The 25,444-nt window shown below is 34.5% G+C and overlaps 1 protein-coding gene across 3 annotated transcripts in view; it reads right to left on the bottom strand.

The window, feature by feature from the left end:
• Window positions 1-567: 567 nt before the first annotated feature.
• METTL15 (methyltransferase 15, mitochondrial 12S rRNA N4-cytidine) overlaps window positions 568-25,444 on the bottom strand; it is a 90,535-nt gene continuing 65,658 nt past the window's right edge. For all 3 annotated transcript variants that reach the window (XM_068945292.1, XM_068945291.1, XM_009679452.2), the window contains exons 4-6: window positions 14,728-14,919; window positions 12,023-12,201; window positions 568-4,005 (exon numbers count right to left, since the gene is read on the bottom strand). In XM_068945292.1, the coding sequence (XP_068801393.1) occupies window positions 3,560-4,005; window positions 12,023-12,201; window positions 14,728-14,919 (817 nt within the window). In that variant the 3' untranslated portion in view covers window positions 568-3,559. The remainder of the gene's footprint in view (window positions 4,006-12,022; window positions 12,202-14,727; window positions 14,920-25,444) is intronic.

Genomic DNA, 25,444 nt, shown 5'->3' on the forward strand with positions numbered 1-25,444 from the left:
ATTTTAAAATTTAAACTAATCAAATAAGATCAACAACAATCTATATCTAAGACTGCTTGTTGAAATCATCCTATACGTGCTCCATCACCCTTACCTCAGGGCATATTTTCTCATGCTTCCTCCCTCACAGTGGTGAGCTCTTTAGAGCATAAACTCTCCAACACCACGTCTTTTCCAACATAAAGAGGAATACTGTAGCCATTATTGTAAGTGGATAGCAATAAATAATAGAAATGCTACTATAGAAAGCAGCATACAAATGTCTTATACAATATTTCCTACTAGAAGATAACCATTTGGTAAAAGTATCCACTGAAATAACATTTTTCTCCCATTTGTCCTACACTAAGAATCCTCTCCTTCAGGCTATCATATGTGAAATACCTTAACAAATCTATACAAATGCTGACATTTTAAATAAGAATTTTTTTTCAAAAGGCAATCTCTGTACGTTACTTCAAAAGACTCAGGAGATATTTTACATTTGCAATTGATTAAAAAAACTTTTTTAAATCAATGAAAAAATATTGTTTACATTACTGAAAACAGAATACATGGTTAGACCTTTACATTATAAAACACTGAAACTTTATTTTTCTTTAGGCAACAACAGTGAAACAATAGTAACAGCTGTTGGCAGGCCCTCACATAATTAAATAGGCTTTAAATATAGCTATTTGCTTATAATTTAGAATGGTGTTTTTAAGAAGTATTTTATTTTAACTATAAAAACCTCATAGCATAACTGTGTCTAATCTTCAAATAATCATGTGTTTTACTACTGTCTACCATCAGTGATCTCTTTCCAGATAGGTACTTTAGACTATAAACATTAAAACTTGACCTTCTCTTGCACTACCAGTTTACCCAGTTAAATCAAAATTTTAAAACATTTCAATATAAAGCATGTTTACAAGGCATAGAAATAGTCACATAGCAGGTTTCCGATCCTTTTTTAAATTTTTCCACGTCCTTTTGAAGTACTGACATGAAAAAATACCAATGAACGGTAGCAATATGCTCTGCACAGCCATACTGTTTGGCAACACCACTGTCGCCCCACAGCTATTACTTGATATTCTTCTCTTACACATCTCAAGTTTCTCTTCCTCCTGTCATGTTTAGCACCGTAGTATTGCCGTATTTCTTGTAAACATGGGCTACAGTCCTTCTCCTTAGATATATTATCTTGTGTTTGGCTGTATTAAAATGAACGTTGCTCAGGTTGCATGGCAACATTTTAGAAATGATGTACGATTTGTATCTTGACAGCATGATTTGGTTTTCAGTGAGCCTGTAACTTTCCATGGTACACTGTCTTCATAAATAAAATTTTTGGTTATGGTGAAAAATGTTTAGTTCTACTGATGTGTCATGCATACCATGTTAGGAAAGTTTAACATATGCTACGTATACCTGAGTCTTGAAAAGAACATAGAGATCTTATATTCTTCACCTAATACAACTTTACCTACTAAATGAAAATGAAACAGTTAATAGATACAAGAGCACGTTGGCTAATGATAAACAGAAGTTTTTCTGGAAAAAACAGAAAATTCTGCTTTCAGGTGCTTTTAAATGTAAATTAAAATCCATGCACTCTCCATATCACCAGTTCAAAGCTGAAATTAAGGACACCCCGAGGGGAACAAAACAGATCATCATCTATGGAGAAGAGCTCAATGACTGACGCCCTGCCATGGCTGTGGAACTCAAACCCAAAGGTAAGGAACTGACAATAGGAATACAGTATTGAGTCTTGGTCACGAGCATAAGAAATTGTGCCTTTTAAATTAGATTGGAGGAATTTTCAATATGTACATTTCAATATGGTATCTTAACTAAAAATAACTTCTGGTATTTATATTTAATGTTAGGATTTAAAAAGTCTATTTAAGGTATAGTCTCTTGTCTCTAAATTGTCAACAGTAAATAATATTATTTGAAGTGGTATGTTGTATTTAATATTTAATAGCATACATAATGAAAGTGAAATATTGAAATTTCAGAAAAATATGAAGTGCCCATCATAATTCAGCTGTTATTTCAGACTAGTGATGTAAATCATGATGTATAAACCTAAGAACATCACTGATATTAGATGGCTTAGCTCTACCAAGGAATTAAGATATTTCAGTATAGTGTATATTATAGATGGTGAACCTAAATTTCAACTTCTTTATGTCAATATGACTCAAACAACTCCAGTGAAGTAATCAAATTTACATCAACATAAAGAGGATGTTTGATGAAAATCAAGCCTGAAGTCACCCAGTCAGTTTTCTTTCACAAGCTAGTGTAGTAATCATTTAATTTAGAGTCAGAAATTCAGAATTTTCTTATTCTACCAGCCAAGCACCAGCTTTAGCAGAAATGAAATGCTGCTACATATTTGATTATCCAAATAAAGATTTTTTTTCTTCTTCTGAAGAGATGAGTCAGAGCTCGAAAAAGTTGAAACTTACACTATTTTCCCGGTTATCTGTAAGATAACAAAGCAACAGTCTTTTAAGATAAAATACAAACTCAGAGCTCGATCCATTTCATATTTATTAGCTTTATCAAAAAAAAAAAAATTCTTACAAATTATACTAGTTAGCACAGCATCCAAATAGGAATCTAGTGTTAAAATGGACCACTTAAAAATAATTTACTATGCTCCCTAGTAGCAACTCTTAATAAACCATCAGCAGCAAATGAGAATACGGCTTAAGACCCACATAACCCCTTTTTTGATGAGTTAATTATAATTGAATCAACACAAAAGCTTTACTGGATCTATGCGCAGAAGTTAGGGCCACAGAAAGAAATCTAAATTATCTACTACAAATCTTCCTCCAGTTGTTGCTGCTTTTAGTATCTGCATACAAATAGTGAACTTCTAAGCATCTTTTTTTCCCCCAAAATACATTCATTATTTAGATGCCATAAACATTATCTAACCAGTTGATCACTCAGATAATGTAAAAATTTACTAATTAACAAAGGTAAAAGCCTATTTACAATTTCTTGGGTAAAACATCAGATATTAATTTATTTAAGAACTAGTAATTGGAATAGTCCTACAGGCATTCACGCAATGAATCAATAGAGACACAGAATTTCATATATCGTGAATTCTTAGGTTACTTTAAACTTACTCTAGACTAAATTAGTCATCTGACTCAGGTGTGCTAAATCAATCCCTGCAAAAATGTCTCTCTCTCAATCAGCCACTGAATTTAGATTGTTCATGTCAAAGTACTGAATTAAATCTAAAGGATATAGTGTCAATGCACCCAAATTGTAATTTTTATAAGGTGTGGTTTTGATACTCTTTTAAAAAAGTTGTCTTTTTTGTATAACTAGTGACACCCTCTCATCTACCCATATTTTACCTTTTGATGTCCTGTTTTCAACGCTACACCCCAAGTAAAAAGAAATACAAAAGTAAAAAAGAAATGTTTCCCAACAGCATTTTTTTTCACTTTATTTTTCAATGTGATACTATCTGTTCAGTTATCCTTCTCGAAGAGGAAATTTTAGGAAATCATACAATTTTGTAATCATACATTTTGCTCTAGAGCTTCAAAGCAGCTCTTAACTTGGCAGACCTCCCTCTTGGGTTTGTTTGAACATCCTTGGCCTGGGGTGTGAGAACTTTTTTCTGTATAAAAACCCACTTTGAGTTGGATTTTCCATGGGAAAATTCCTCTGTGTCTTCTTCTTTGGAGCAATTTTTTAGACCTTGTCTTATCTTCTGCCTTGAGCCAAGGTTGTACTTTTCTGTCATGTCTATTCCATACAGAAAACGTTTGATAATACGATCTTCTAGTGAATGAAAAGAAAGGGCTACAAGTCGACCTCCAGGCTTTAGAAACTTCTCAGCTGTCTTCAGCCCCATAAAGAGTTCATGGAGCTCATCATTTACAAATATTCGCAGTGCTTGGAAAGTTTTGGTAGCAACATGAGTAGGTCTCTGAAGCAAGTCTTTTCGCGCGTACAATGCTGATGCTGGAAAAGCACCTGTCAAATTTTAAAAGGTATAATATTAATATTTTGTTATTTTTATACTCCTATCCTGACATCAATCCTCTCATGCATTATGATTTTAAAGGAAAATATACTTACAACTGAACCCAGAGTAGTGAGCTTCCTTCTTTATATTACATCTTTATTGTCTGCTTTGAATTCTCTTTTCTGAAAGCAAACCCTATTAAACTGAGCTGGCTTACAGTTGGGTGTTCTTTTTTCCTAGAACCATTCATAAAAACTGATTCCTCAAATGCTTCACAAACTTAAAATGCAAAATAATAGCTGAAACTGAAATGGGGAAAAAAGGAAGATAGAACTAGATAAATCCTATGCCTTACAACTCAGAGTAGTCAATGATAGCTCAGTATTTCTGTGTTGTGGTTTGTTTTTTGTTCTTTGTTCAGAAAAAAAAATTATATATAATGTATGATAGACACCCAAATTTTAAATGTTGCCTTCTAGATAATTATGCATTAATTCACAGGCAGATAAGAGCAAGACGATTCTCGCCTGGTGATAAATATTTTTCAGTTCATTACTTAAAGCTTAAAAGAGGCATCCTTGTGTGGATATAAAAATTGTTGACCTCTGTGTCTTCATTCCTTCAAATGTTCACAAAAATATCTTGAGAAATTTACAAAAAGCAATTGACATAGTTGCGCTCTCACATGCCCATACAGCAGAAAGTGTCAGGGTATGAATTTGTTAAAAAAAAAAAAAAAATCACAAGATTAAATAATTTAGACTAGTTGCATAAAATTCCCTCCTCCTTCCCCCAAAATTTTAATTAATTATACGAGTCTCTGTAGAAGCAGAGAGAGAAAAGAGATTGAAATTTTGGTGGAAACTTTTTAATAGCATTATTTAATACGTTTTAGGCTTGAATCTTCATTATTTGAGTATAGAGCAAAGAGCTAGAGAAGTCAGAGTCAATGGATCAAAGGAACTGAAGTGCAAAAGTCTTACAAAAGCTGTGTAATCCTGAATAAATTTATAATCTACTATGTAAGTGAACGCAGGAGTCTGGTTAAGGTAAACTGAATGAATAATGATAGTGTATAAAGGGAAGGAATTTTCTTCCAAATAAGACATCCAATGAGAGGTAAGGCAATGTATCTGATACTTATGTATTAAAGTGTCGTAATTCTACGGCTACTCTAAACTAGAACATAATAAAGCCATGGTTTTGAAGTAAATGCAGTTCATAATCAAGTAACTGATATTCTACATAGAGGAGTAAAAAGGAAGAAAGGAGTATGGTACCTCTGAAACAAGTAAGTTCACATCTACAAAAGTGAGTAAAGTAGGCAATAAGAAAATTTAATACTGATATCATAATCCAGTATGCTGACACAAAATATCTTATTAGTGGAATTTTTCAGAGTTTGATAGGTAAGCTTTTACTTATTTGAGAAAACATAAGCATTCAGCATCATGCATACACAAATGATTACCAGTGCTTGACAAAGGGAGAGGTCAATGATGAGACTAAAAAAATTCAATCATTAATAACAAAGCTATTTTCCGATATGTGGTGTATCCAAGAATCCATTTCCACAACATTCCCCCCCCCCCCCCCCCAACAAAACCCAACCAAGCAACCTGAAAAACCCAAGTCCATAGCTGGAGCTGTTTCCTGTTACTCTCTTCAAGACAGAAAGTAGCAACAGGATCCACTTCTCCCAACACAAAATACTGCCCAGAAGTTCATAAGAGTTTGTAGTTTAAAATTCTGTTTCACAAAATAGAGTAGACAGATTTAATCTGTGAGAAACTGAGATCCTATATTTCTTGCAAACTATAGAAAAAAATACACTAGGTAGCTACTTTAATCTCTGTTCTTGAGAATACCGCAATCTGTGTTCTTCGTGTAAATCATAAGAAAAAAGAGATACTGATACTGTCAGAGTCACAAAATCTGACCTGATGAAGGGCTGAACCAAAAGGAGAACTTAGAATATCAGAAAGTAAGATGTCTCAAAAAAACAACTGACACCAAGTTTGTGTTATTTGGCACAATACCTATTTCCATATTTCTTTACATATCTAAAAATACATTCTGATTTGAAGACGGAATCCTAGAAACTACCACTAACTGCCATTTATAGGTGAAGAAAACTGCTTCTTAACAGGTAAGAGAATGCTGTGCTGAGCAAAATGAACAATTTCCTTTAAATGGTCAATAACTACAAATACTAGTAGTTTGCTCAGCACTCTTGGACAGTTATTAATTGTATTAAAAGAGTAGGGTTTAAAAGCAGGATGTAACATATCCAAAATACTATAGGACAAGCAATGTCAGAAGGAAGACACAGATATTCCACTTGGAAATTTATGCATTCACTAAGTGACTAAAAATATATAGCTTCATAGTCTCCCTAAGAGCTATTCTAGTTTTAATTCACAATAGGATATTTCTTCAGCGGAACTGAAAGTTCTCACGTGTGATACCTGAGTATCTTTCTGAACTAACTTACAGAAGTTATGGATTTCTTGAGATGAGAAACTACTGCTTTTGTAAACGCTCTGACACCACAAACCTGTTTCCTGCTTTTTGCAAGCCTGCATTTAAAAATCTTGAACATATATCTCACTCTTCCATCCCTCATTCCAAAACCAAGCCCATCCCCTCATTCTCACTTACTGAAAATAGTTAAAACTAGAATGAAAAAGCACTGTTCCCTTACAAAATATTAGCTACTAGCAAGCTAATGGATTAGAAAACAGAAGGCATTTTTTGAATTCTACCCATGTTTATTCTATTAGCTTTACACAGTACCTCTGTTCTCATGCCATTTGCTGAAAAATTTACAGCTCTGACTTCAAGAGCATCAGTTTTATACTTTCAAATTTGGGCTGTTGCTATCCAGAGTTCACGTTCACCTCTCAAAGCAAGACTCAGAATTTTTAAGCATCATATATTCATGGTCTAAATACTAAAGTAATTTCTAAAAATACTGCTGTTTTTCTGGGGATGATCCATTTCCGATGTTCTGAGAGTATTCAAAGTTCCAAAAGCATCACAGAAAAAAGTGAAGCCAATCCACAAGAGGGCAGGGTAGAATCTGGGTACAACTCTGACTGTTTCTATTTTTTGGGACTTACCCATAAAAGCAGAACCCTGAATGAGATCTTTTATTTAAATATCCACAGCCCTTCACACTGGAATTTTAGTCAACTACTGAAAGCTTTATCTTCTATGTCATCAAAACATCTTTTACTTATCTGAATAATATAAAGATCTACTCTATTTCAAAATGGCTTTTATAGAAATCTAAATAGACTTGACACTGTCTGACCTTTCATGGTCTGACCATGAACAATACTGAATGGACAAATAAAAGAAATGAGATACTCAGGCTACTAGCATGTCTAGAACACTAAAATGTCTTAGGAAGGTTCTTCTAACTGTGTGGCCCTGGTAGAGTGCAGTGTCTTCCTGCAATATCAATTAACCATGCTTCGAAATATCTGTAAAGTAAGAGATAGATTTGAAAATTGATACAGACTTATGACATACGTTGAAAAAAAATTAAATCTCAAATATATTCTGTAAGTATAATACAGCCTCGTACGCCTCAGATGAACATGCACAAATAGCACTGCAGGTCATATAGAGCAGTACAGCATACTAATATTCCCAGTAACGCTTTGCAGCTTCATGTGCCTAAAACACCACATCTAAAACCAAAACTAAACCATTTTCAAGGCCTATGACTTACTGATCTGTCTTCAGAGACCGCTAATAACCAATAAATATCATTTGTGGTTGTGATTTTTGTCATACTGGCCCTTCATCTTTTTAGCGCAGGCAGTAGATCTGGTTTATGCTACAGGGGTGAACAATTTTTCTGCCCCACTGTTAATCCTGATATAGTTTAATAATAACCTATTGGTGCTTTCTGCTACAGAACAAAATTCCTCGCCCAGCCCTCTCCAATTATCATGACACAATCCTTCCTGGTAATAGACTGTACAATGTACAATAATATTAAAAAAATCTGTATGGGAAGCTTGTAAAATGGATTTCATTCATAAAAACACCACGCTTCTGGCTAGAAGACTGGTCTGAAATCTCAGTGAGAGAAATTATCATTTTTAGTTTTGGGATGCCCTCACCCTACCTGCACTTTTAAAAATCTAATACATTCACGTGTTAAAGTGTATTGAAATTTTTAAGCTTGTGATTGAAATTAGTAACGTGCTGTGCCTGTCAATATGAACTATTAAAGTCCCTAGAGTATATGACAGTGGGAGAGTTTATAAATTATATTCAGATCCTGCACCTGTTTGCAGGAATCCGTCTGTTGAATTAGCATTGCATTTAATAAGTTTCTGTGATGCAACTAATGTCCTTTTGTCCAGGCTCCTTCAATACAGTGTTAATTCACACCCATCTGAAATTCAGGCAATATTACAAATTTCAGACTGATAATTAAAAAGTCTATAAATGGGGATAGATCTGGATGAGACGGGCTTTACCCACTAGTTCTTTGTAAACTTTTCAAATTTCTTTAATAGCTCATCATCAATTTCTGTCAACTCCAAATGATTACATGATCTCAAAATAATCTGTTAATAGATTACCTATCTGAATGACACTGAGAAAAATTATATTCTGAACACAAAGAAAGAGATAACAAGGTGTATTACCAACTGAAAAGAAATCAAAGTACATGATCGCTAATATGGAAAAAGCATATTAAAATTACATTTTAAAAAAAATCGGTATTTAATTTTTCCAACCAGTTTTAACCCATGTCCTGTTAAGCCTAGCATTTCCAAACAGAACCCAACTAGCTACAGCAAAAGCCATTGCAAAGTGCTTCTTAATTGACTTCCACTCATCTATTCACAGATCTTCAGTTAAGAACCACTGATGTCTAGCATTTACAGAGCATTCATCATTATAGATAGATGTGTGAAAGGAATATAAACAGTGGGTGGGTTTGGTTGGGCTGCAGGAAGAGATAACGTTCATAGGAGTGAATAAAAAATGAGACATCCAATAAGATTTTGAGATTTGAGTGCATCAGGGTTACAAGATAGCTGACATGGTTAAACTTTTAAGTTTTACTGATTCTACGAAGACATAACTCCTACTACTTCCCCTAAGTAAACTACAAATTCCAAAACAACGAGGTCTGCTTATTTAAATGAATCAGAAGCCTTTTGGATGGCATTGAAAAAAAATATTAAGCCAAAAACTTTACTACTTTTTTTGTACAAATTCATTCATTGGAACAGCACGTAGAGAGACGACCTTCAGGCTCTACACTAACAACTTGAATGAAGTATGTTCTTGAACTGGAACACAGGGCTGAAAGAAAATATCTGGATACCCGAGTTAGCCCCAAGCTGCTGACAGCAACCCTGAAATACAAATCTACTTATAAATTTATCACACTATATGTCAAAAGCATATCTCTTGCCAATAAAACTTTACAAATTTCTGATTTTTCTATGAGCTTAAATTTTTTTTTATTTCCTGTACGCTTATCACCCATCAATTTATTAAGAACAACATTACTTCCTCCGATTTGTTTGTTTGCTTGTTTAGACCAAAAGTCTAACATTCTACCAGCTAGTCCAAACCTAGCTTGGACTTGGTCAGATTCTGGTTATCAGCTGGATCTTAACACAGAAGTTCAGATTTTTAGAAAATCTGAAGCCATAGTAAACTAGGTCTTACGAAACAAATATGGACTATACATAAATTCTCAGATACTCAAACCAGGAGGGAAAGAGACAGAAAGACACAGCTTCATTGGCTAGCCTTTTTATTTCTTTTCTCGCTCCTATACTGGGCAAAAAAATGATCCTGTTCGGGAGAAGAAATCACGTTCATATAGAGCCTGTGAAATCTAAAATGTAAGATTTTATTTTTCTATTTAATTTTTTAAAGGACTTCACATTTAAACAATGGGTCAGAGATTTTACGCTGGATAAATCCTTAATTAGTTTCGGCCACCAAGTGGGTTCTGCAGCTGTGGTCTCTGGCCCTTTAGCTCTGGCTTACCTCAATTACTTCACAGGTATCATTTTGCAGAAGAACATATATTGATAAAAGATAAGTTACACAAAATACGTTATAGTTACCAGTGCTTGGTGGTTTGTTTCCTCTTTCATTTGAAAATTATTCATTATTTAGAAATTTTCTTAAGGTATAATCAGTTCAAAAGCTAGTAAGGCTCCACCCTTGTGCTCCTTACCAGAGAAATCAAATTAAAATCATAAGAAGTTCTACCCAAACAGGTACCAATGTAATAATCTAAAATTGATTTAATTACTCGCACACTTTAAAAAAAGGCACATATAAAACATATGTATTTACCAACTGTCTTGGTGGACGTATGCTAGATTTTCTTTGACATGTATACTGTACATGCATACTTGATTCACATATCAAACTGCTCTTAAAATATAGGTAAGAGTTTAAAATGGGGAAAAAAAAAAGCTCTCATTTTCACCTAAAGTGACTATTAGGCGATGACTCACATGTAACCCATTAAACATGAAGGCATATTTGATCACTGTCTTTTATATGCTCTAATGTTTTTATTTACTCAATTCAAGCTAGTGGGTAAAATTAATTTGGAAGTTATTGTGTTTTTCTTTTTCTTTCTTTCTTTTTTTTTTTTTTTTTAACAGCACATGACACATTATCTCTCTAATATAGCAATATGGCTGCTTTAAACGTATTAGTAACGGTACACCTTTAATTAACAGTCTTCCAAAGAGCATGAGATACATGTGACAACCACTTTTCCCCATATTATTAGCTCATAAAGTTGATTACAATGATTATTTTAAAAATGTAACTTGTCAAGTATATTAAAGGCCCATGTAGTGATTTACCTCTTTGTTATTCAATATTATTTGTTCCCACATAAACTGTTTTTCCCACATAAACAGTCTTACTATAGCAAGGAGTCCCTTCAGGTACTTTTATTATATCAACAAACTTTGGGCCAGGGTTAACCTGAAAACTTGTTCAAGGATCCTGACTTATACAAAACCAAAGCTTCTGTTTGGTAGTATTTAAAAATAAGTCCCTATTAAATTTACTAAAGGTTTATTATTAATTAATTGTCATCTTTGTCAATTATTGATTGCTATTCTATTAATTATCACTTATTAGAAATTATTAAATTTACAGCTTAGGTAATTAAAATTATTACTGTTTTCACAAAAATTTGCCTTATTTTTATAATAATAATTTTAAGGTCTTCAGGATATACAACTTTAACACTATTCTTTACTAAATGTGAAATCCGGAGAGTCAGTTTTGAGGTCTAGATTCAGAGGGGTCAACAATTTAAACATATCTTTGACAAGACCCAGTAATTTTCATTTCTTGGGGAAAAAGAAGTTATATATTATAACGTTAAGGCACAGTATTTAACTTTTCTCCTTTAAAGTTTTCACTCCAGAACACAAACCCGTAGGCTCTTGTAGTGCCTATCTACATTTTGCTCAAGTTGTTTACAGTGATGAGCAAGTAAGATAAAGCATTTCAATAGGCGCTTCAGGCTGATCCAGTTGGCATTCACAAAGTGAAGCAAGCTATATACCCATTTTGCTTCCTGGGTCTTTAAGGAGAGAAATAATCTAATTTCATTTCTTACTGGAAACTGGTGTGGTACTTCTCTATCCCCCCCACCAAAATACTAAAACGTAGAAATCTGAGAGAAGCATACGACGTATCTGATATTTGAAGGCTTATCCATAGCTGGAATAAAGAATTCCCTAGGCTGCTCTCATTCTATGTTTCAATCGGGTTGGCACGAATGATAAATCACTTCATGTAAAATCTATTATTTTACTAATCGGCAAACTACAGTAGAAAAAGTGGGAGCTTACAAAACAGAAAAAAAGAAGAGCTGACATCAGAGCAGAATAGGCAGGATTAGATCCTGCATGATTTCAAGTACAAATAGATCCCTCTGGGACTTTGGGGATTAATATTTTTTCTCTCTCAGCCACTGCAAAGAATTAATGAGGGTACCTGCAACAATGCTTGCAAGCTGCTGAGTTCTGGTGATGGGGTATATGCTGCGTGCCTGAACGATGGCAGAAGCGATTTTCTTGGCATGCCTCTCCTCCCCGTATGTTCTCAGGATGGACGCAAGCGCCTGTTGATCTAAAGCATTCACAACATCAGCAGCAGTGGGCATGTCAGGGTACCTACGCACAAGAAGAGCCAATTAGTTCACTGACGTCAGTTTTCATTGACAAGAGGTGAAGCTTCATAGCATTGAGACATAAAGTCAAACACACACACTGCATACAAGTGCCTTTGAGGTTTTAAAATAAGAGACAGGAACCCTATGAAAACGGATATAGCTTGTACCTTTTAAATCCTATTTCTTGCTACTTTAGATGGAGTATGTTCCTTAACATTAATTAGGCTTCCAAGCATTACAATACAGCTATGCCTAATGAGTTGACAAGAATAAATATATTTCAGTATCATGTTAAAATGGAAATGCTGCAGGACTGTGTTTATTTAGAGAGCTTCAGAATATAAACTTGTCCCTTACAGGTTCATTTTAGTCACCTCGTATAATATGTTGTTTTCTATTCAGAACTGATCTCAAGGATCTTTTCTGTCACATCTACTGCTATGAAAATAATTGCTTATGAAAATAATTTAACTTTACTGCTCATTACAAGGCATCAGAATTTATATTCAAATACTGTTTTTGAGTGAATACAAATGACCTAATATTACAAATGAAAAGCTCTATTAAAATATAAATAGTACACACCATACATACTTATTTTTTTAATCTATGTCACTTTGCTACTGAAATAGTTCAAGGTAGTTTATGAACATTATATGCACGTTTACTAAGGCAGAAAGAACATACAACCTACTGCTTAATAAATCCTCTTCTACAAAGACACTAACATGCAGAATATTTTCCAGCCATTTATTACCCTCCTGCAGTATCTTATAAAAGGTAACAAAACTTAGAAATCAGAGGCAAGTAGTATCATAGCAACAACCGTAGTGTAGGCTTCTGTTGTGCCACAGGTATTCTTTGTTCTTATGATACTGTTACACATATGCATTCTTATGATACAAATACAAGCCTTAAGTTCAGATTCTTGAAATCAGAGGGGTGAATCCCAGTAGGATCATCTGAGCTTTTTACACGAAAAAGCTCACTGGAAAAAGTGAGTATCATGAAGTTCGCTGTGTTAAGACTTCTGAATAATTTCTCAGTAACTGAGGTTTCCCACAGGCTCTACATGAAAAATGAAAGGTCAAATGATATTTCTTAAGACTACAGGTTCATCAAAATACTGGGCAAGAAATTTTAATTTTCCTAGTAATGCATTATGCAATTACTGTCATCATCTACACAACAGAGGTCTTTATTTTTTCTTGTAAAAAGTACAACGCTATATTAGGTTGCTTGAAAACTCCTACATCAATAGAAGTTATTCTACTACTGCATTTCATCCTCTTGACTGTTCTCAACACCAATTCTGATAATTTAGGTACACTTGAGATTTACTAGTAGTTGTTAATTTGTGACTTAAGTAAGTCTGATATGCCTCTTTCATAACGTGAAAGGAAGCTGATAACATTGCTAAGGAGAGCTTACAGTAAAATCTGTGCTCGCATAAGACAACATTGTACTCTTATGTTAAGAGCAATGTTGCTATCTGATTTTAATCGACAGGTATCAAAGATAAGATCTTTTTTATTTTCTTGTTTTTAGTTTTACATTATATTCATGTGAAAGAGAAGTAACTGGGTCAGACAGCCATTCCAGAAAAGAGGGAGGATGTTCCTTTCCTGAAGGAACAACTGAACATGCTTAAGTGAAGTTTCCATAAATAGCAAGTATGGCAGAAAAGGAAAGGGATCCCAGGGAGGAGTTGTGAGCCTGTAGATCAAAGAGAGTCTAAAAAACTGCTGAAATAACAGGGAGAAAACAGGCCTCAGAAAGTGAAGAAAAAACAAACAAACAAAAAGCCTCCTAGAGGCCAAAGGAGACTGTGCAGAGCTTGCTGCAATGCAGCTAGTCCTGGAGTTGCTGAAACCAAGACTAAAAACGTCACAATGACCTAATAGGAAAGGGCAGAGTAGCTTCTCCTTGGAAAGGGAGGAGGAATTCAAAAACGAAAACAAAACACCACACAAACAAAACCCTGGACTGTCTCACCTAGTCACTTCTTCTCAATTAAGAAAAAAAAAAAAAGATGTAGTTAGTATATATTTTTTTGACCTTTAAAAGCCCATGAACTTTCTTGGGGAACTCAGCATAGGAGAGGGTCTAAGAAATATACCTCAAAGCTCTGGCTAACTCAGTGACCTGTCAACATAAGCATCCTTGGCAGCTTCTTTACTCTCTTCAAGGTTATCAGAAATCTTTCAGTTTTACATTAGAAGCTGTCCCAATAACCATACATGCCATATATCACAAAAATAACTTTAATAGTTAAAAAATGTTATTGTTCTAATTACTCATTGCTAGATCTACCTTCTTATTTTGAAGAGCTGAAAGAGAACATAACCAGGGTTCTAAGTATTCAGATCCAGAAAGGTTTAATGGCAAAAGAAAGCAAGCATGCTAGTGCAAAATTAGATCTGGTTTTATGACAGAACTCTTCAACTTGAAATAAAATGAAATGCACAAGAGTTTGCTGAGCAGAAGCTTTTGGAGTTCTCAGGATAAATATTTTATTAAGAGTTACCTGTCACTATCCATCCTCATGTCCAAAGGACCGTCCTTCTGCAGTGAAAAACCTCTTTCAGGTGAATCAAATTGCATCGAAGAACAGCCAGCATCCAAGAGAACTCCATCTAGAGTTCCCGGCTCAACTCCAGATGAGATTAACAAAGCCTCTGCCTGGCTAAACTGTCCTAGAAGAGCTCGAATCTGTTTCCTGTAAGAAATCATAAATTAATAGTCTCAATTTTAATTATAACAGTGAAGTGCTTCTCCATTATATAGTAGGAATTAGATAACAGTGCTCACATGACTCAAAATCAACAGGGCTATAACCAAAATAATAGGTTAGGTAGTTTTTATAAGCCAACATGCAAAACCGTGATGCAACCCACCATCACTGGCTACTTTTTACTTCCTTCCTGTTTGATCTCAGACTTCTCCAAACGCTCACAAAGAACAAGGCTGCTTTAAATCTAAAATAACTGATGGAACAATACCTAATCCCTAGATCAGGCCGACCAAACAAGCAAATCAGAACACATCTAACGCACGCCAGTAAAACCAGGTCTTCACAAAACGCAGTGAAAGCGCATTCAGTTAAAGTTTTAAGTATAAGCGCGCCAGCCTCCGGCAGCCACACAGCTACCTTTTATATAATAGCCTCCTATTTAGAGCACTCACTCAAGGGAAACAGAAATTCAATTCCATTTTTCAACATGAAGAGACTCAAAGGCACATCTCTCATGTCCAGTGGGAATGCCCTAACCATCAGGGTATCCAACGCTCTGAGTAGGGCTCTTAGTTAAGTTAGGCCAAAAGGCAGAAAAGAACAAAAGATGGCTGGAGTTAAAGCAAAACAGGCAAGATGGAACATGACTGTACAGCCTCGTGGTTAATACTTAATCCGAGAGGAGAAAATCTCGGGTTTCTGCCATTGAACAAGCCCTATTTTTATGGTATTTATCGTTTCAACAATAGTTGGGCAAGATTAGGTGCACTGGACCATGAGCAGATAAAATATTTCTGTGTAATTCTGATACAGCCACCTAATCACTGGAGAGAACAATTTCATTCATGCGCTTTTGTCCTTAGCATTTTTCCTACTGAGCTTTAAGGTGGTTCTTCCTTAATATGCCTGTGCTGTAAAGGGAAAGTGCAGTGGCAACGGAGGGGAAAAAACACATCTCCAAGGTCCCCAACTCCTTCTTGGTGTCTAAGCCTGTACTTTTGATTCTAGTCTATTAGGAGACCTATAATTAAATCATTGTTGGAGCTGGCTGTCAAAATCTCAATCATTCTAAAGATTTATAACGTAAAACAACGTGCTTCTGCATATTTAAGTAGTACCTGCAAAAACCAATACATTACTGCCCCCTAAATAGAAGCAACAGCCCCCACGTTTGAGTTTTGATAATGGTTTCAATAAGCGCTCCTCAGCCACATGGATTAGCGTTCAGGTACTGCAAGGTCAGCTGGGTTAACTTAAATCATTGTGTTCAAGTTACATGGACAGCAGAGAGCGGATGGAGAGAGCAATTCCTTAAACTGTTCCAGTCACAAAAGGAAAGCTGCCTATACCTTTCGACATTTTAGCGTTTTAGACACTCAAAATGAGACAACTGCCTTTTAAAAATATCAGCTTAGTTCCAATCCTTCTTTCTGATCATTTTAAACGTTGACATAACAGGCACTATGACACCATTTAGCCAACTACAGTGGCTTAAATTTTAAAATAGTGCATGAACAGAGAATGAGAGGTATTTTTGCATTGATCCAACTGGAGTAAATAAGAAAATGCTATGAGGGGGGAAAGAGAGAAAATGCACCATTTAAAATAAAATTTTATGGCAGATGAAAGAACATTTAGCTATATAATGGTATCCTCCTTACAGCAGAGTGAACCAACTTATTTAACATAGTACCTAAACTAGAAAATATCTGGAAAGAACATACATTTCATGAAGGGTATCACGATCACATATACACATTTCTGAATTTATTACTGTATAGTACAAAACTAAATACAACTATTCAGCTTATTAATAAGAACTGTTAGTTCCTGAAAAGTACAGCAATCCACTCAATATATTTGCTCTAATTTAAGCTTAACAGTTACAGCTTTGAGATTACTCTTCCCCTCAGTACGAGAGGAACTTCCTTGAAAATCCATTTCACTTTGTCCAACTGCAGTTTTTCTATTTTATAACTTGCATAAATGAATGAACTTTACACTTCTGTATGTGATGGAGAGAAATAAACGAGAACAGGAGAAAAAAAAAATCATAAATTGCTCTTATTTAGTTTCCCCACTAGAGAGTACTCCATGTTTGGGGGCTATGAACTAGTGCAGTATTCTGCTACCAATCACTTTGAAAAATTAGTTTGGTCTGTATCCTCATGACTTGCTAGAAATTTGATTATGTTTCTTTAAGCAAGTCATAAATAAATGGATGTCTGAGATGTTTAGGACAGTAGCCTTCGATTTATGGTCTGCCAACCCTTTGGGATTAGGAAAAGGTAATTAAAAAAAACAAGCCTATTTGAAGTAAGTTGAAATTTACTATTTGGGAGAGGCATCCTTCAGCTGGAAAATGTTTTGGAGTTTGCAAATACAAAAGGTTGAAAAAAAAAAAATCAGGTTGACATTTTGATGTCAGTCTTTCACCTGTGTGAAAATACAGCCTGTGTATATTATCTGTACATAATGGACTTTTCCATAGGATTGTAATGATGATAATGATGACATGGAATAATCTATATGATTATGAGAATGACACATTTATTCAAAGAAAAAAAATTTTTAAATGTTCTTTATTCAGAAGATTTTATTAGACCATAATAAAATCTTCCCTCTGCCTACGTTCAAATAATAACTGCCTGGTGAGCACATGGTTTTCTCCAAAAATGTTTTAATTTAGACTCAATTTCTTCTGCCTTCAGATTGTTTACATTCTCTGTCTCATTTTCCAAATAGCCTCAAATAAATGATCAAATAATAAAAATTTATGAACCTTATGCTAAATATGTTTATTTATGTCATGTGCCTTATGTCATGTGCCTTCTGCTATCCCGAGGTACGCAGAAATTCTTTATATTTTCTTTTTCATTGTTCCACTGTTTACTTTGTGCATTAGAAAGATCTGTTTTCTATGATCATATTTACCTAGTGTGAAAACCTGACCACTGTCCTCTTCTGTATTAATATATTGCAAAAAACAGTAGTTAGTGGAAAAATCAGGAACGGTAAACCAGTGACTTAGGGAACATCCCAAAATATTAAATGAAATAGCCTGGCATATAGCTCAGAAAAGCCTGAGAAGAGAGAGGATATGGAAACATGATAGACCAGGACTGAATGGGTGTTCCTGGGGATACCAACAAAAGCTGTCAAGATTACAGAAGGGTCACAAAAGACAGAAAGCATTTTAAGTATTGTAAATGCTCTCTGAAGGTAACAGCCAAAACCTAACCAAATCCAATCATCGTGCTTAAGAGCGAATACTTAAACTTAGTATTTGAACACCATTTTAAATATTCAAACAACTTTAGAAACATAAAACCACTATGAAGTGCTTTTAGCCTCAGCTTATAAATGGAGAAAGCAAGATTTATAGGGTTTATTAATGAATGACTTGAATAAAGCTGTGCAGAAAGCTAAGACAATTTGGGAGATTATTGTCTGAGACTGTCCAAAAGCAGACGATACCCTTCATGTATTTCACCTTCATATATTTGGCTTCTTTTTGGTAATAGGATGAATCTATCTGGCAAATTCCCAACTGTCAAGCAACCTCCATCTTCTCAAAATGTTCCACATACTCAGTCCCTCCTTACTAATTTTGACATTCTCCAAAAAGTAAGAAAACGTACTGAAGGATTTAAAAGAACACTGGAAACATGGACAATCTAGCCAATTTTATAATAATAAAATGTTATTTCAGCTGCTGCATATGTTCTGGGGCCTCTAATAGATTTTGTTGCATAACAGCCTCAAGGGCTTTCAGAATTTTTGTAATACCTGCTATACTTGGAAAATAGCATGATTTTGGGCTCAGAACCCTTTGTTCAGGTCATAACACAGTATTATATTCTACTATAGCACATCGCACAGTAATTCTGATAGAAGGCATCAGATCCACACTTCTAAACCATACCAAAGAGCAGAATGAGAAACGGAGAAGAGTATAAAGTCTTCCAAAATATTATGGGTTCTTCTGCTTTCAGTTAACCTCTGGTAATTTTATATTGCTTTATAAAAATAATTTTATTTCACTCAGGTGAGAGGGATGCACTAAAAAAAAGGTAAAGCATGATCTTAACTTTACAAAATAAACTGAGAAAACAGTTTTTTCTCTTACCTACTTTCTCTCAGTTGTAGTTTTCTTTGAGGTTGCTGTGACATCAATCAGTCCAGTAATTTCACAGAAAAGTATGATTATGCTCTCATGGTGTTTCAGCATTTTCCACATAGATATATAGAAATAAACAATAATCCTTGCCCTCGATCTTTCACCATTGCTACCATTATAAATTCTACGTATGAATACATACAGCGTCAGGAAGTGATGATCCCTTATCAACACTGAAAAATATCTTTAACTGAACCAGAGAAAATGGCTTGCTTGAGAGAACCAAAAAGAAAATGTTCTTCAACTAACTCTTGCCGACGCGCACCAAACCAGTCTGGCACTTTGTTTGACTCAGTAACTCTACTGATTGCCAATATAGGTGTCAATGAGCACCAGCTGGTAATGAGGAGAGACCTGGTTTGGTATCACTGCCTCATTTCACCTAGGTCACCTAACAGCTGTTACACAGTTGTGATTTTCATTTACAGCTGCTCTGGGCCAGATATAAACCACTGACCTAGGAGTAAAAGATATGATGATATTCTATTTGTAATTCCTTGGAACTTCCAGCACCCTAGCTAGAAATTGTTACAAGCATTACTCTGCCTCAGTGCAAGCCCCTCTCAAAAATATGCATGCATGTTCTCCAAAAAATTTAAATGACCTTTGGCAAATGGGAAATTGCCACCGTCTTTATGTTTGCAAACAAAAAATAAATGAAGAATTTTAACATCTATTAAATTGCTAACTTATAAAGGAGCCTTGTCATTACATTCCCAGCTTTACAAAAATTATGATTTACAGCTCTGGAAAAAGCCCATATATCTATTTGGGAAGTAACAGTTCAGTCTAGATTGGTTAATCTAGGTAGGCTAATCAGTCTAGGTTTGTAATCACAAAATTACAAAAATCAAATCTCAGTCACCAATTAACAAAGACCTGAAAAAATGGGAAGAAGCCTATGTAAAAAGCAATTTCCATAGCATCAAGTAAGCTCATGTTTTCAAATTTGGGGGGTATAATCACAATTTTATTCAGTATGTTACAATTACAGAAATGCCATTTTAAGTATTTATGAACTGGTAAACATTTACTCATCATGTTTTCCCACTCGGAATTTGGAAACAATTAAAAGGTATAAATATATTCTAAATGTTAAATACTACTTCTCCAGAAAATTTCAAGAGAAAAAAACCCAACTCTTTATATTAGCCTCTAGAACACTGAATACCTTGCATTGTCAAAACTAGTAAACCAAAGGCGAATACACTATTTTTCCGTCTCCTTTTGTCAGTTGCCTGTTTTCCACCTCCCTTTTCCTGCCTCCTACTCACATCACGATGAAACTAGTTCTTTTTCCTGCTTTAATTGTTCTCTTGTAGCTTCCAACAAACTTCCTCTCTTTCTTACCCCTGCCAACAGATTCCATGAAATGATGCTGCCTTTGCCCCTCATATCCCATTAAGCCAGGCACCAAAAAATGTTTAATTAAAAGAAAAGATATAATTATTTAATCAAAAGGGCAAAGACTGTTTCCATAGAATACAAAAGAAATCTTACCATATTAGACACCTTCCATAGCAGGAATGTTCAATACAGTGCCAAACAAAAATGAAAATATAAGTTTCTAATGAACTATGTTGCTCTCTGGCTAAATTAAAGATTAAGAATGTAGGGTTTTTTTCTGGGCAAACAGAAGACCAATAGAATATGACTGGTGATTATAGAAGCAAATTTAAAAATTATATATCTCACTGAAATTCAAAATGTCTTCATAAATTTCTTAAGTAATGCAAAGTCTTACTGAATTACAGTGGCTAATTATGCTATTTTATACAATTTACTGCTCAACAGAGTAAAAACCTTTGCTACAAAACACGTAACATTTCATTTATGTATGTCACCTTTGTTACAAAATGTATAAAATGTTGTCATCATTCACACCTCCCAAGGAAACCAAACCACTAGAATATGCCTTGTCTTTCATTCAAGGGAACCTATCAGTTCAAAGGATAAAATACTATCTGTGAGAAGAATCGTAAATACTTCTCTGACTTTGCATTGCATCATCTTGAGTTTATTTTATTTTATGGTATGGTTGATTTTATTTTGAGGTAAATGTTAGGTTAGCATTCATAGCAATAAGAGAATCTAGTTTTACAAGGTTCAGAGGATGTAACATAGAACCAGCTGAAGACCTGTACAATCATCTCAGGTCTTCCAAACATGTATTGTGTTCAATCAGCTTTATTAACGCTGATTTTAACTTAAGATGAACTGCTCCCTTTAGACTTCTGGCTCTTGTTGTACTGGTTTTTGTTCCCTCTCCTGTTCTCTTCATATGACCTCCATGGAATGCAGTATAATGCAAATAAAGACAGAGGCAAAACACAAGATCAAGAGAGAAACAATTTGTTGGGCAAAATGGTGAATTAGGTGGCAGAAATGCCAGATATATTTTCATAAATGCTTACTTTCCATGACTACGGAAATCAAAGAGTTGAGAGGGATAACTGAAGAAAATGGAGGCAAATTGCACAAGGGAAGGTTTTCTGAGTTTAAATGACACCATAACATTCTCTGTTCTATTCTTTATTCCTTTCCTAATAGCTTCTAACATGACCTGCTAACCACTACTGAGCACTCAGCTTATGCTTTCATAAAACTATATATTACAAGCCCAGTATTGCATTACTGAATAGTCAGCTCACAGCCCATCACTACATAAGTAAACCTAGGATGTTTTCTGCCACATGCCATTTTATACTTAACTATACACCTGTCTTGTAAGGTTTTGAAGTTCTTCACAGTAAGCTTCATCTTTGCTGCACTGAGTAACTCAGCATAAGTAAAAATCATCAGCGACTTGTCAACTACTTATGGTCTTAGTTAGATCACTTATGAATAAGTACGTCGAGCACCCCACCACATAGCCTTATGGTACTTCACTGGTGAGCTCATTGCGTGAAATGAGATGAATGTTACCCTTATAGCTAGGCAGAAAAACCTACACCAGAAGACTTCTGTGTTTCTATCTGCTATTCATTCTTACTCAAGAACAGTCATTTCACTTTGTCAAATTGTACTTACAACTTCTGAACTCACAAACCCTCTGCAAACGTAAACTCTTATGTCCCAAATTACAAAGCACTTAAGTTCAAAATTATACCTATGTTTACTTCTCACATTATGGAAATCCATGCTTGGAAAGAAAATCATGTACTTAACCCTACAAAAGATTACAAGGTTTAAGTACGTATCTAAAAAAAAGAGTATTTATTTACTAGTTTGACGAATCAAAAACTTAAGAAAGTATTTTCAAACTCCGTATCTGAGTTAGGTACGTCCCCTTGAGATAACCAATTTTTAGTTACACTGGAAAGCATTAAATTCTGAAAAGCTTTTAAAATTATACAAGAGAATGAAACATCAACTTCTGTAAAAATGCTTTTGATTTAAAATGCTGCCTTTAAATACTTAGCAGCAATTCACTCTCCTAGCGACCATGGCCAATTTTCTAATTTAAAAAATATCCATTTCGGGATACCATCACAGAAACAAATCTAGTTTCTTTAGGAACTTTTCAGATCTTGTTGTTCTGTAGAGGACGCTCATTTAGCGTGCATGTGGAATCTCAGAGATAATTCTACATCAAATTCTAATTCCGTAATAAAGTTTGGCAAATTTTGCTGCATTTTATCAATGACACTCTTTTCTGACAAACAGTGCTTAGCGTATTGATATTTTTCACTTCGTACAAGTCCTGAGACACAGCATCTAAATGGACTTCCCTCGTATACAGTGAGCATGCAGAAATTGTGCAAACCTGCTTTTAATTTTAGCATTATAATCATTACAATTTTTTTGATGAAACACTAACTTCAACTGCTTATGAGCTTTTATGTGCAGAAACTTCATACACAGTCAAGTTACAGACCACTGCAGATGAGAAAACAAAATCTAAAGTTGAAAGTATTTGCAGCAATAATAGAACATCCAGTTAAGTAATGTTTGGTCATGGAAGTACATATGATTTTAAATGATAGCTCTTTACTGGGAAAATATATTCAACAGATTTATTTTTTTTTAATTAAAATGCACCATTCTTGTGAAACAAAGAAGACATCCAGAGGTAAACAAAAACAGTGCATCACCACCCATAAAGCACAGTTACAGTGCTATACAATTTTGCCTGGAGTTTCAGGGATATATAATGGTATCTGTCTGATTTTTGAAGCAACCAAATCTAATAGCTGAAGTTAAAAAGATATGATAACAGAAGAAACACCATATAATTATAAAAACGTGACTGCCAGGCTATTACAACAGAAGCTGTCATACAAGCCCCAGTTTCAACTACCAGGAAGCACAATCCTATAAGCAAAAAAGTACAGCAAAGTCAATTTTTAGTCAAGTTTTCATTAACCCGGAAGAGGCAGTAATATCAATCCAGTTAAATTATTTGCAAGAACCAAAGTAAAAGATGACAAACTCATAGAGAAATGATTAGAGACAAATACGATGAGTTCAAAAGTATAACACGTAAGACCACATACTGAAAAGCCAGAAGAAACATTTCTCCTATGACCGGGAAGTTTATCATCTGAAAATGATAATGAGGAAAGGGGATGTGAAGTTTATTTGATCGTTAAACGGTAAACAATAGTGTGAATGCAGCCATAAACAGGCAAACAAAAACCGTGAGTGTACAAGCCAGAAAAATTTTCATTACGTAGAGAAAAGAATTAATGGTAAGACTTCATTTGGGGTTGTGTATGCCATTGTGGGAGCCTTATCTAAAGAAGAGCAACTCAAAGTCGAACTGACGCAGAGAAGTTCTAATTCAATGCCTAGAAGGAATGAGAACTATTATTATGAAATGAAACTTAAAAAAAAAAAAAAAAAAAAAACCACAGATTTGGGTTGCGTACCAAAGGCAGCAGCCAAGAAACTGATATGCACAGTCTCCACTGAGTATTTTAAATGCAAGGCAGAAAAAATGAATTCATAGATATTAATCAACTATTAGTTTTATTTAACTGAAATTAGATCAGGTAACTACTTTAAGTGAAAATTAAAAGAAAATTTCCTATGATGAGAAATTAGGCTCTGGAACAGTTGGAGCATGTATGTAGGACTTCTAACTACTTTTAAGACAGAGCATAGTGAAGAACACTACATTATGTTTTGATTTGTAATACTGGACAATTGGATTCAATGATCCAGAAGTCTTTTGCAGCATATTTACATTCAAACAGATACGAAAATTCTCTGTGGTAAAGTTCACCCAGATAACATTTACTTAAGCTCATCAAAATATATTCACATGACTTATTTCACATGCGTATAGACATACTCCAACCTAATAATAAAAATAAATTAACCCTTAGGAACAAACTTTTCATTTAACTTAGAGAACCCTAAATTGAATGTACAGCTTCACCATTGGCACTGAAAAGGCTTCTTTCTCTTAAATTTCACAAAGTGTTTATCAGGGATTTTGGAACCAAAAATAAGAGCAGTATGACTGGGAACTTCTATTTCTAATAACAAACTCAGAAAAGGTACTACTCCCAAATACAATGGTTTTCAGCTTTTTTTAAATACAGAAGAGAAAGCAACTCCCAATCCCTTTTGCTGCTACAAAAAGGTGGTCAGGATCTCAAGATTACTAACTTTTAATCATTACTGAAGGAAAAGTTCAGTATCTATTTTTCCACAGAGTATGACAAAATAATTTAAAGGCATTAATTCAACATGATACAAAAAGAAAATTTTGCAATATTAAAAAAAAAAAAATCTTACGCTGGTGGTATTTTAACCATTTCCAAACATGATAAAGAAGGACTGGCTGATCGTCTAAGAGTATTTCAACGTTCTGTTTCGTGACTCAATACTTTGTAGGCTATATTTCTCTATGTTTATGAGTAGTTTCTATATAGACTAGTATGGACACAAACAGAAATAGAAGAAAATACGAGCTTGTTTCATGTAGTGGCTGATTCCACAATTTGACTAACATTTTAGTTTGGATTACTAGCTTTATTAAAGGCTAAGATCTTACAGGTAAAATAATTACAGATAATTTCCATATGAAGCTGAACATCCTTTGAGTATGTATGTAGTATGATCTTGGTAGGCTTCAGGAGAGAAGTACAGGCTACCTAGACATTTATTTAAACAAAAGTTTTCCAAAACTGGAATTATACAAGAATGCATTTCTTCATGAATGTTCAGAGTTTTATAGAGCATTTTGTTTCTGAGGTGTCATATTTTTAACTTAGAGTCATAGAATAATTTTGGTTAAAAGGCACCTCTGGAAGTCATCTACTCCAAGTCCCTGCTTAAAGCAAGCCTTAATTAGATTGGGTTTCTTAGAGCCATATTCAG

Source organism: Struthio camelus, chromosome 5, assembly GCF_040807025.1.
Source record: "Struthio camelus isolate bStrCam1 chromosome 5, bStrCam1.hap1, whole genome shotgun sequence".
Taxonomy (NCBI): Eukaryota; Metazoa; Chordata; class Aves; order Struthioniformes; family Struthionidae; genus Struthio; species Struthio camelus.